This window comes from Cydia strobilella, chromosome 18, assembly GCF_947568885.1.
Source record: "Cydia strobilella chromosome 18, ilCydStro3.1, whole genome shotgun sequence".
Classification (NCBI taxonomy): Eukaryota; Metazoa; Arthropoda; class Insecta; order Lepidoptera; family Tortricidae; genus Cydia; species Cydia strobilella.
Window position 1 is genome coordinate 14,760,513 of NC_086058.1, and position 13,959 is coordinate 14,774,471.

At 38.2% G+C, this 13,959-nt stretch overlaps 2 protein-coding genes across 9 annotated transcripts in view; one reads left to right on the forward strand and one right to left on the reverse strand.

The window, feature by feature from the left end:
- Window positions 1–13,959, forward strand: part of LOC134749607 (NADH dehydrogenase [ubiquinone] 1 alpha subcomplex subunit 11) — a 219,711-nt gene that overhangs the window by 16,664 nt on the left and 189,088 nt on the right. The gene's annotated exons all lie outside the window — the stretch shown is intronic.
- LOC134749596 (uncharacterized) overlaps window positions 1–13,959 on the reverse strand; it is a 41,732-nt gene that overhangs the window by 12,713 nt on the left and 15,060 nt on the right. For 5 of the 8 annotated variants that reach the window (XM_063684610.1, XM_063684608.1, XM_063684602.1 and 2 more), the window contains 4 exons: window positions 6,127–6,264; window positions 5,347–5,458; window positions 4,878–4,898; window positions 3,834–3,925 (listed from right to left, as the gene is read on the reverse strand). In XM_063684610.1, coding sequence (XP_063540680.1) covers window positions 3,834–3,925; window positions 4,878–4,898; window positions 5,347–5,458; window positions 6,127–6,264 — 363 coding nt within the window. The remainder of the gene's footprint in view (window positions 1–3,833; window positions 3,926–4,877; window positions 4,899–5,346; window positions 5,459–6,126; window positions 6,265–13,959) is intronic. The other 3 variants (XM_063684604.1, XM_063684603.1, XM_063684605.1) reach the window with 3 other exon arrangements.

The window sequence follows — 13,959 nt, forward strand, 5'->3', positions numbered from 1 at the left end:
TTACGTGAGGTTTATTTATAAATTCGAGATAATATCAAATGTTACAAGTAGATTAAACTCGAAATTGTATTAGACAAAATCCCATTAGTGCATTTTTCTGTACAGTCAAAAGCAAAAGTGGATAAGCGGCAGGTGCTTCAAAATGATCTGCATCAGTTCGTATTTTCATATCAAAATTGTGTTTTTGAATATCTCGAAAATAACATTTTTATTACCTCGCCGGCTTAACTACTTAAATTGTTGACTATATGCTTGTATATATTTAACTAATTACATTATTTCATGATCCATGTTACTATTTTCAATTGAAAAATAAATCAATAAGAAAATAGCTTTAAATCATAAACCCTTTGAACGCAAATAAAACAATTAAACAAACATACCGATTAATACACTCTCGCTTTCAAAGAAAACATTAATAAAACAATCTAAATATAGTGCGAAAACAAAATGACGGAGGACGCACGCCGGAATAGTACGATGCATCAGACGAACACACACAGCCTTGGATATGAGCCAAGCGTACCCTGATCGTGGATAAATCTTATGTCTTTGTTAATAAAGTTTATGACTGCTAGTTAATTGGCCAATAAATTTAAATTTTTTCGAAGAATAAATTCACAGCAAGCTGGAAATCGTTTTAATACCTTCATTGCCCTAAATGCGTGTAGTGTAATCCGAGTTTGCGTAATCCCAGGTCCCATTTTGCTCTTTTTTAGTTTTTTGCTTGTAACTCGAAAACATGATGAAAATTGATATCTGAGGATCCGATAGGTACCTTGATATGAATTCATAGTCAAAGTTGTAAAATTACAACATGCATGTGTGCACGACGTACAACCGCCCCGGACACTCGTGCCTGAGGAAGGATTCCCAAAGATTCCGAAACATGTCGCCAAAAGCGACTAAAAATAATAGTGAGTGAAACCGTACTGATCTTTTGAAGTATGTCTCACGATAGTTTAAGTTCGATTTTCTGAATTTCTTTATTTTTGGTAGGGATAATGTTAAAATCCGAAAACGCCTTTTCACCAGTGTCTGATCCACCAAACCTTGCTGGTAGTGCCATTGTAATTGATAGTGAGTCCCTTCTTCATCCAGTGAGTTAATTACCATAGGGCCAAACAGAGATGTAATAAAATTGGTGCAAGAAGAAAAATAAGAGAATTTAATTTTCATTACATGCCACGTGTAATGTTTATTCAAAGTCTAGACGATTGAATGATTTAAAAGTATACATATTTAGAGTCAAACCAAGAAAAGTCTGCAGATATTTTGACAGCACACGCAGTGCCGGTGTTATTTTAAACGTCAAACTTCTATGAAATTATGACGTATAAATAACACCGGCACCATGGAGACTATATAAAGGAGCCAAATCTCTATGTATTGAAAAGTGTCCATCAAAAAACAGTAATTAGGCGGCGCCACCATACCAGGGACCGGACAACCCTTTCCGCGATAAAACCCTTTCAATGGGCGACACTTAAACACGGCTAACACATTGAAAGACTTTCCCTTTTGAACTGCAAGCCCATTCATACCCTTACCTTTGACTAACCCTTACCGAAAAGCTAACCAAAAATAAGGCTAGCTCTTAATAAGTGTTACCCTTATCTTTAAGCGCTTTTTATAAAGGTTTCCCTTTGCGTGAAAGAGACAGGATTAGTATATATCTACGGTAGTGTATGAAAAGGAAAGAAAATATGTGCCTAGTCAAAGAACGCCGCCATCGCCGCCGACGATCGCTCGGATTCGAAGTAATGTGTGCTTTATGAACAAGGTAGACGACTTAAATTAGCACGCTTATATGCTAAAAGGGAAGCCCTTTATAAGGCTAACCCTTATAAGCAATATGCAAGGTGTTGGTGAGCGGATGATAAGGGTTTTGTAAGGGTATTTGGGCTACCGATTACTCAAATGTGGTAGCTTTATATAAGGGTTTTTAAAACCAAAACAAAGGGTTTCGTCTGGCAAAGGGTATGGTGAGTTAAGCCTTATGCAATACCCTTATAAAACCCCGATAAGGGATAGCGGGCCGGTCCCTGCACCATACACCGAAATACTACCAAAAACAACCTACGTAATTTGGTCGGGTTATTTGTTGCCTTATATGGTTCATGTTATACTCATGTCCCAGAGCCTAACTAGCGCCACCGGAGAGATTAGGAACTATTATTAAAAGCTGAAAGCGGTCACTTTTGCAACAATTCTGCCATAAGAGATTGGCATCCTTTCTATACCATCCATAGTCTAACTCTAGGAGTGCTATGTTATTTGACATCATTCTATAATGACCGAATTAGTTTTTTGTTGTTTTAGATGAATAGGCTGAATCATTCATTCAATTTATGAATCGATATAGAGTAACTTGAAATTATAGTATTTTTCAAACACGATGGGTACGCTGACAGTGCTGACACATGTCATCTCAATACAATTTTGCGAGATTTTGGGTTTTAAAGTTATACATTGTATGGAGATGATATGTGTCACCGTACAGACGCTGTTTGAAAAATGTGTACTACAGGCAGGCAGATTTTTTTTAATTTTGAAGATCTTAGATATAAATGGGGACTCTATGATTCATCAAATACGAACTTAATACGCGTATTTCATGAGGTTAAAACCACTACTATCAAAAACTCAAGGATTACATCAATCGTATCCACGCAAATATCGCGCTACAAAAGGTCTTAATTTGTATTAAAAGGGACACGCACAAAAGGGCTCTAAGTTCTACGTTATAAGGTCGGCATTCGTCTGGATGCATTATGTTCGGGTGCGTCACACCTACTAACCGTCACCATGCCGCAAGCTAGCTACCTTTGCCAAGCCAAACTGCCCTGAATGTTTATACTTAGTGACGTTTTGGCTTGGGCAGTATCAGTTCAACCTAAGGGAAAGCTGGCTGGTACTGGATATGAAGCTGTTAAGGTATAAGAAACAAAAAACCGGCCAAGTGCGAGTCGGACTCGCGCACGAAGGGTTCCGTACCATTACGGAAAAAAACAGCAAAAAAATCACATTTGTTGTATGGGAGCCCCATTTAAATATTTATATTATTCTGTTTTTAGTATTTGTTGTTATAGCGGCAACAGAAATACATCATCTGTGAAAATTGTCTAGTTATCACGGTTCATGAGATGTATCTCAGGCTTTAGCCTGGTGACAGGCAGACAGACGGACAGCCGGACGGTCAGACGGACATCAGTCTTAGTAATAGGGTCCCGTTTTTATTTTACCCTTTGGGTACGGAACCCTAAAAAAAATTAAAGTTCATGTTTTCGTTGGACGCCAGTGCTTTTAGGTTAGGCGCAGTTCTATACCAGAATGAACTTTTTCACTAAAATACTTTTTTACTTTTTCAGTTACTGTAAATTTATAAGTTGTGGACCGTTCATACATTCTGAATCTATGAATAATTGCCGTTTGTAAGAAAAAGTAAATGAGATAATCTTCCGGTTCAACTTACCGAACAATCCTATGCTTCACACTTTGTTTTTATTCTACAAATTAACTGAATCATACCTACTATGAATTTACACTGCTGGGACACATAATCAAATGCAACATCTTTTTATTCTGAAAGGTTCAATGTATCAACGAAAAGTTTTTTTTGTTAAAGAAACTTCTTTTCTGACTTCTCTGAGCGTAGTACGTATATATTGACGAGAGTTTATTGCCCTATGATAGTCTTTCCAACCAAAAACTTTATATGCCGATCTTTGCATTGACCTTATACAATTGTATTTACCAAACCAGCCAACTATCCACTTAAAACCTACAGGGTCTACTTTGAAAATATTTCCCAGGCCATTCAGGGCCAGTACCGCATCTCGCTTGGCGAGCTGGCCGACGATCCTTTGCATGGCGCGCTCGGTCTCCTCGAGTCGCGCCCTCAGCGCTTCCAATTCCACGTCCCCTGTCACGTTCATCATTATCGTCAAAATCGTTTAAATCATGTTTAGAATCGCTGTCTTTTACATATATGACATATACCTTGTTTGCGATTCTAACCTCACTTTATTTACCTAAAGTTACTTTTAATCTAGCTAATTCATTATCATCGAGATTATGTTTATAATCATAGTAAGAGGCACTTTCGTTTGTAAATACCCTCTCAGCAATAGGTCCTGATTTTATTCTAACTACATCATTATCAACAAGTTTGGGAACAAATCAAATTATTTTATTAAATATGTCCTTCATTATCGTCAACATCATTAAGATCAGGTTTTTGATCATGATTAGAAGTGTTTTTTATTTAAATACAAAATTGTCTAAGTTAATGGTTATTAACATCATGGAGGAGTTGTAAGCGCTTTCGTTTACATGTCCCCTGTTAGCTGCAGATTCCCAACTTTGCCTAGCTACTTCATTATCATCGCGATTATTGTCAATATAATTAAGATCACGCTTATGATCATTGATCACCGTTAGAACCGTTTTCCTTTACATGTCCCCTTTAAGTTGTAGATGCTTCTTAGACTAATTCTACATTATTTTCATAATAGTCAATACCACGGCTCGAAGCACTTTGTTGCACTTTTTCATCATGATAGTTATTAATATTGACAACACTATCAGTGTCATTTGTTGTATGGTTTTAAGTACCTTTAGTCGTTGTTAGTTTCGACTATTCTACTTCTGCCTATTATTTTCCATCTTGATTGGCACTAACGCTTCTTCATTTTGGGCATTTACCGTTGTAGGGTTTTGTTTTAATAATCATGAATGACGATAACCACCTATTTTAATTATTATTAATGAATCGATGCCCTACTTGTTAAACTAATTAGTTTTCTGATAACCCATATCCCGTTTTCCTGTTTGTGGTTTGTGGTACTATTATAATCCAACAAATCTGTACTTACTTGCGTCCCTTTCTTTAGGTCCTGCGTGCAATATAGACAAGATAGATTTTTATTAAATGAACGCACTTCTGGAAGCCTAGTCTAACTCGGATTTTGAGGTAAGTAGATATTTCGGTACATGGTGTAAAACAAATGTATTATTTATACGTCCGAACATTAGAAATGGAACTTATTTATAAACTGCTTATATTATATAGGTAAGTAACTTGTAAATGGGGCGAAATTAAGATCCGATATTTTTGCACAGCTGTTCGTGCAAGTTACTCGTATTATCGCAAAGTGTTACACAACAATGATCTGGGAGAATCTAATCCTCCTAAGTCCTAGAAGCTTTCATTTTGTTTTTGAATTTGGAACTTTCTTATTTAATAAAAATTAAATTTTCGAACAGGGCCTCCGGGATTTAGGGACATAGAAGTGAAAATGATGAACTCTGCCCAACATGGAATGTACAAAAAAAATATCTTACCCAGTTTAGAATCAGGTGAAGTCCTGGAGTCATCCCTGAAGACTCTGTGTCGGAACTGAGGGTCGGGAGCCACGTGCTCGTAGGGGATGGAGCCAGTTCTCTTGAAGAGTATCTGGAACCATAGATGGGAGTGTTAATTTACTACTATTTTTACTGAGCATTTGTAAATGTTGGCGAAGAGTCTTTACAATATTTATCGTTAGGTTTCCATTCAAAATGTAGAAACTTGACTTGTCCTTTTAGCTCATTTATGCCCATTGGGTCGTAGTTGTCCTATAAGTGTCGTTATTATAACTAATATGGGAACACTGTAACCCCAAGTAGTGTTCAAACCGAAAACAAATTCAAGCCATATACTGGTTAGACTTGTTAGAGATGTAAACGTTAGCGTGTCGTTGTTGTTATAGAAATAAAAGACTCGTGCGAAATAACACAAATATCAGTTTAAAAAAGTATGAGTAAGTATACGAGTTTCTGATCTAGTCCTTTCTAGCGACAATATAAAGCATAGAATTTGGAATTTGAGTGTCGATCTCACGTAGCCCATTCAAAATTTCAGAAAGAACACCGGCCAGCTCGCAAACGCCAATGAAGGGGGGCTTAAATAAGCGTAAACAATTTGTACATAAACAAAATACCTTGCTCAGCGAAGAAGACGATGATACAGATGGTGTAGATTGGCATCACGAAGCCCATGAAAGTCTTGGCTGGTACGGTTTCGCCTGGATACCCCAGAGTAGAGTTCCGTATAAAAAAACAACTAGTACATAAGCATAATACCTTGCTCAGTGTGTAGACGAAGAAGACTATGATACAGATGGTGTAGATTGGCATCACGAAGCCCATGGAAGACTTGGGGGCCGGTACGGGTCCGCCAGGGGACCCCAGCGGCGGCCGCATGCCCGGAATCGGTGGAGGCTGTCAATATAACAATAAAGTTAAAACATTCTAAAGGAAAATAAGGTTTGCCTAAGTATATAGTAAATTCATGTTCTAGCCGATTAAATATGGTGCCGATCTTAAAATTACCAAACACGTGCGTAAGGGTTTTACCATTACGATAACAGTATCAATTGACAACTATATCAGATTGACGCTTATTTTATTTAGCAGTTGACTAAGTAGTTTCAATTTACTCCAAATAAAATTGTAACCAGTACCAGATTTCAAACCAGCTTTACGTTACGTTATTAGACATTTCCTATAGGACATTTATACCCAATGATTAGCTGTAACGAAGCAGCCAAAATCCAAAAGCATACCTTCTTTCCCTGATCCATATTCCACAGAATTTCCCACTAAAACTTCTGCAATGATTCACTCGATAACTTTTCGACAAATGGCCATTTTGACGGCGTGGACGCGACTGAGGCGGTTTCATAAACGTCTTTACGACGTCCACGGTTTATAACTTCCTGTGTTTACTGGCGCTGTGGTGCTGGCGGAGAATGCTCCGGATTTCATGGACTGAACGCCGTACAAATGCGTCTATTCTCGACGAACTTAACATTACAACGAGGCTTTCCACTGTTTGCTCCCAACGTGTACTTGGTTTCTTCGGTCATCTGAGCAGGACAGGGCCAGATAGCCTGGAAAGGCTCATAATTACTGGCCGCATGGCAAGGAAGCGTAGGGATGGACGTATGGCCACGCGTTGGGCGGACAGAATAACATCAGTGACAAACGCCACACTGCAGGCTAGCATGCACTGGGCCCAAGACAGAGCGGCCTGGAGAGCACTGGTGAAGAGTGTCCACACTGGTCACGTCCCTCAGCCATGAGGTTACGACAAAGAAGAAGAAGAAGTGTTTATTGAATTCCCATTCCCGGACCTCGTCGGCGCCGATCTGTGGTACTCGGAGATGGAAGAATGCGAACGCGGGCTTATACGGCTTCTAACAGCGCCGTACGGATACGAAGAGCTTTTCGGCAAATCGCCGTATTCCCGTGAAGAGAAGCCGATTCGCGCCGGCCGAGCCGATCGACGACTTTTTCGCTCTTATTGCGCAGACATCAAGCTTTTTCTATCGGATTTGACGATTCCGCGTCCACATGTATGTAACTTAGTCCAACCAGTAGAAAATAGTCGAAATACGTGTTTTTTTTGGTGTGGTATACTTAGTACCCAAACTGACAAACGTGACCCTATAACCAAAGATAGATATAACTCCGTAATAGATGGATACAGTCTAAGGAAAAAAAACGTGCCTCGATAATCAAGAAAATTTGATTCTCGATCAGAGGGCGCTACTAGCTTTGGCCTACTGTCGTATAGATGGCGTTGACGGTTTCGTTTGTTATTTAACAATTTTAACGCATATCAGTGAAAGAACATGGGTCAAAATCATAAAAATAATTAATGCAAATAAAAAAAATCATTCATCCATATTTAAATACATTTTATCGTATTTTTATAAATCTTCATTCTTAGTTTTAAGGTGTGTCGATAGATGGCAGTGAATTTACTGTGGCTACAAAATCTACTATATGACAGTACCGCTCTATCTTATTATATCCTCTTTGCTATAACCAAGCGCGTGATGTCTGCTGTCCGTCTGTTTGTCTCTCTGTCTGTCACCGGGCTGTATCTCACAAACTAATAGATAGTTAGTATCTGAAATTTATTTATAATAAGTAAGTCTTAGGCTGCGTTTCCACCAGAGATGTGCGAGGATGCGTTGCGAGGGATTTGTTTAGCGCCGGCTAGCGAGATCAGTGAGATAACCGCGTAATTAACATTGGAAAAACAGTTTGAACTTAACAATTAAAGCCTCACTCGTTCCACACTTGAAAGAAGGAGACGCACGAAAGGACACTTGCGCAGACGCAAATGCGCGTGATTCTATTTCTGCAGTGTGTCTAGGCCGCGAATGTAGGTCGGGGAGCAATGTCGCGCGAACTTGATTTTCTACTTTATTCGTGTAGGATTTGATGGAATTGCGGAAATAGGTTAGGCTAGCTAGTTAAATATCTAACTATATATTCATTAAACATCAAACGACAACGATATTCGGGAGATTATGGTTCACTTGGATGAGATTGGCGCAGGACCGGGACAAGTGGAAGTCGCTGAGAGGCAATGCGCAGTGGGCGATAAAAAATTGAAATGACAAAGATAAAACTTCGAATCTAGTATTTAGTGTTTATTAGTATCAGAAATGCAATCTGTAACGTACCGTACCGTACGTAATTAAATTACCTATAGGTACACTTTTATACAAATATACTAACAACAACTTTCTTAACTGACTTCCGGTAAGATTTGCGAGTTTGCATCCGTGGTCGATAAGTCGAAGAATTTAATCTCCTACCCATTTTGTAGGTACTTTGTCACAGTGACAATAGTATGTGGTCTCTAGCGACTTTCATATTGATTTTTGGGACTTCCGGTTCGAACGCCATCTTGATAGTAGCCTCGTGATTAATTCCTTTGATTTTTGCTCATAATTATTGTTTAATGTGTAATATCGATAGCTTTATTATACAGTAATCTAATATGTTAGTGTGCAGTGAATGGAGAATTAATCTCAAAGCGTGTTTAACCACCATTTTGGAGTCAACCACGTGCTTCTCGTAAAATCCAACTATCGGTTTTATGAGACAACTACAACAACCACCGAACAACGTCGTGCTCTAAGAGCATTTGGTATTTCTACCTCTAACCGTGTCTGGCTAGAGCCCTAGAGACCGTACACTGGCTATGGCCGATGGCCGATATGTTTTAATCAAGAAATATTAATTCGATCCCACGTGGATCCCACTTTGACGTTGGCGAAATCATCGACAGTATCGATGGAGCCATTCTACCTGAAAAATTGATTGATTGATATTGATTTTCACTATGAAAAAGTACGAAATGGGTCGGAAATTAAATTATATGACTGTATATCTGCCAAGAACAGAAACAGTTATCGACCTTTCAAAAAGGAGGAGATCCCAATACATTCCACTACTCTTCTCTTTCCGAACAGACTCTACGTATCAAACAATCCGCAATCAGGTTACAGGTTTTAAAATAATATTGTAGGTATGCCACTGGCTACGAGTGGAGTTAAATTTTCAAGTGAAGTGACAAATCGGGCATATGGTTGAATTTCTGATTTAGTTGGTCGTATTTAGTAAATGTCGACCTTGCCGACTAGTTAAAAAGATCCAAATTGTAATGACAATTTAAGAAAATATAACTACACCTATACAAAGCCAGCATTTCAAATTCCAATAGTCTTTGAAATGGTAATGTCGGCTCCATTGTCGCAAATGGTCATTTGTGTTTATTTCTACAGATTTAGAGCGGGTTTCTAGTTCTGTTCACCGTTTAGTTTCAATGATTTCTGTTGTTAGAATAGACATACAGAAAATGTAGATTTTTAGAGACATTTTACCAGTATCAGACAGCATTCTGCCTATTGTCGGCGCCAACACCTTATTTTAAGGCATCAGTTGTGAGGTTGTGACTTGTGACTTACCCACGAAATAGACTGCTAATTTTCAGTGCATATCGTTGAGTAGATTAGCATAGTGTACAATAAGGACGATATAATATAAAACTGAAATAGATGTCATGTCATAATATATACCAAAGAGGATATAATATTAATCACACACACATCTTCCTTGCCGCATCCGGCAATGGCGACCCCATTAACAATTCTGGTCCGGATTATGAAATATCATAGTAGTAAATTTTGTAACCACAGTAAATTCACTGTCATCTATTGACATACTTTAAAACTAAAAATGAAGATTTATAAAAAACGATAAAATGTATTTAAACATGGATAAATGATTTTTTTTATTTGCATTAAATATTTATGATTTTGACCCATGTTCTTTCACTGATATGCGTTAAAATTATAAATAACAAACGAAACCGTCAACGCCCTCTATACGAGAGTAGGCCAAAGGTAGTGGCGCCATCTGATCGAGAATCAAATTTTCGTGATTTTCGAGGCACGTTTTTTCCTTAAACTGTCCATCTATTACGGAGTTATATCTATCTTCGTACTAAAGAAAAAGTGACCAAGCGAGGCCGGAATCGAACCGGCGACATCAGCTTGCGTGGCTAAAGTTGACCACTAGACCGCCCGTACTAGGACGATAGGACAGTCAGAAGGTCAACCTACATTAGTAAATGTCAAACCGAAGCCGAAAGGGTTTCCATGACATGAATCGGCAGGGATGTGTAACTAATGAAAAACCGGACAAGTGCGAGCCAGACATCGCCCACCGTACTTTTTAGTATTTGTTGTTATATAGCGGCAACAGAAATACATCATCTGTGAAAATTTCAACTGTCTAGCTATCACGGTGCATGAGATACAGCCTGGTGACAGACAGACAGACAGACAAATAGGGTCCCGTTTTTACCCTTTGAGTACGGAACCCTAAAAAGCAAATTATGGCAAACTTAGCTTAAATGGATGATTGGCAAGTCTACAAATTTGAATTTGAAAAGACCAAAGTGAGTGTCAAGTATTTTACAATTTTCTATATGACATATGTGAGTTAGCTAGGTAAGATAGATTATCTATCTAGATTCGTTAGTTAACTAGCACAAGATCAAGCTGCCCCAAAAATAATGAGTATGACATCATGCTAAAACACAAGCGTTTCATACTTTACTGGTGAATGGTGCAGATCAAAGGAGCCAGTACACATGACAGACCTAGTTTTAGGGTTCCGTACCCAAAGGGTAAAAACGGGACCCTATTACTAAGACTCCACTGTCCGTGTGTCTGTCACCAGGCTGTATCTCATGAACCGTGATAACTAGACAGCTGAAATTTTCACAGATGATGCCGCTATAACAACAAATACTAAAAAGTACGGAACCCTCGGTGGGCGATTCCGGCTCGCACTTGTCCGGTTTTTTAATACGATTTCTTGATAAAGATACTTAAATATATGGGGCATTTTCTATTAAAGGGACCTTATTGTCGATGGCGCTTACGCCGCACAACGCCGTGCGGCATTGTATTTATATCGGAGCATCGTGAATAATGGCGTAAGCGCCATCGACAATAAGGTCCCTTTGTATAGAAAATGCCACATATGTGGGCCTGCGGGATTTGAGAAAGTCCTTCTCGCTGCAATCCCATCTTCAAAACAACCAATTTAATTAGGACTAATCTGGAAGTACATAAGCAATCTCAATGTATAGTCTGATTGAACTACTAAGGTACAGTAGCCATCAGATATATCTGAGCGGACAACGTGTTCACAATATCAGAACACGCACTCTAACGCCCTGACAATAGAGGCGTGTTCAGATATTGTGAGCTCTTCGGTGCTCCGATATATCTGATGGCGACTGTACAGTCATCAAAACTACATATTAGATTTGCACCCAGGCATACATGTTTGTACGTAGCTCGCTTTTTGTTTATCTGAATGTACGTCGGTATACCTAATTTCTAAATGACGATGACGCTTCTATGCCTTGGACCAATCACGAAGCGACGCAACTAACCGACGCGACGTACGCGCACGCGCATCGCATACAGCAAGAAACTTACGAGGGTTGTCACTTGTCTTGCGTGGCCACGATAAATACAATAAAATTATGAATAAATAGATTAAAATAATAAGATTATGAAAGAATATGCAAAACATTCGTAAAAGTACTTAGAGGAAAAAAAAAATTACTTACATAGATCTACGAAAAGATAACACTATACTTTGCTTCTTAAAACGATAGTGAATTTCAAGAATAACGCAAGGAATTTAAGGCGGTTCCCTGAGCCAGAAGGCGAAAAATCTCCTTATATGATCATGTTTTTCTAAGAGGCGTTGATATTCGTAGACGTGGAAAAAATATATGTAGTTCTTGACTATATTATCTTTAACATCATAGCTTCCGATACACGAATTATGACACTTCGCTCGATACAATTAATTCCGAAAGTAACCTCTAACTCGGACTTTTAATCCAGCTTTACTCGGTTATTTATTATGTGATACTATAAACAAAAAAAGAAGAAAAAACAATCTTAACTTAAATAGTAATTTCATAGCTTTCGAATTTCGATATTGTAGGGTAACGTTTTTAAAATAAATAAAAATTGACAAAATTCGATCAAAATTGACACTTGGCGCGCATGATCTTTCCCGTTCCTTCTAGCGAAATGTGACAGAGACAGCGGCAAACCGATGGAACGGCCTTAAAAGACTAAACTAAATAATTTCACCTCCAAATTTGATCAAGACCTAATTTTAAAGTAAAAAAAAAAAACGATGAAAATACCTCCTAATACCAAAATTCACAAATAATAAAAACCGGACAAGTGCGAGTCGGACTCGCCCACCGAGGGTTCCGTACTTTTTAGTATTTGTTGTTATAGCGGCAACAGAAATACATCATCTGTGAAAATTTCAGGTGTTATTACGGTTCATGAGATACAGCCTGGTGACAGACAGACAGACGGACAGTGGAGTCTTAGTAATAGGATCCCGTTTTTACCCTTTGGGTACGGAACCTTAAAAAACGTGATCAATTGAAATGTTTTCTTTTCCGTCTTTTACAAGACGGTTGTCAATAGAAATTAGGTCCAAGAAATTTCTAGGACTGAAATAGGTCAGCTGCCAACCATATACTTAATGTACAAGAGTACCCGGTTCGTAGTTTGTTTTCCGAGTTGCCTCATGTGTGCCTTAGACAAGTTCGTGTCCGTCCACGTATTCTGTAGTAACTTTTACGTAATCGGTTAAAATTCTACGCGGTACGGACATTCCTGGTCATGGAAAACTAGTGTTATGCAAGAGACAATGAATTGAATGGTATAACAAGTAAAATGTTTGACAAACTATACTATAACTCTGCTGCTATAACGTCCCTAGGTATACCGTGCTTAGCTATCCAATATCATTACACAAAAAACGGCAAAAAATCGCGTTTGTTGTATGGGAGCCCCACTTAAATATTTATTTTATTCTGTTTTTAGTATTTGTTGTTATAGCGGCAACAGAAATACATCATCTGTGAAAATTTCAACTGTCTAACTATCACGGTTCATGAGATACAGCCTGGTGATAGACGGACGGACAGACAGACGGACAGTGGTCTTAGTAATAGGGTCCCGTTTTTACCCTTGGGGTACGGAACCCTAAAAACATGTTTTAGAATAATTTAGTTAACTATCTTACCTGCAGGCAACTGTATAAATTGTATGTATAATTTTTGAATAATAAATCTCTCTATCTATCTATGTTCAACCGTTTAGTAGTCAGGTCCTGACTTTCAGGAACATACCGTCGCTATACTTACTCAACTTCATATCTGCAATAATCATTTGATGGAAATGTCGCTTTTCTTTCATTCGGAATACGGGTGTTTTTGTCATCAAATGAGTGTTGCAGATACGAGGTTGAGTAAGTATAGCGGCGATACATTCTTCTTTTTCAGTATAGATACACGGACCACTTACTTCGTTAGTTCGTTAGTGTTTGTGTGTGTTAGAATAGAACGAAGCTAACACTTTTGCAATATCAAAGAGTGGAAATGTCATCACTAATGTAGAATTTCTATGAAAATATGTAGTTTTTTTTATCTTATTTTATTATAATGACACTCTCACTTTGGTAGTTTAGATTGACTCTACAATTTATTATAATATT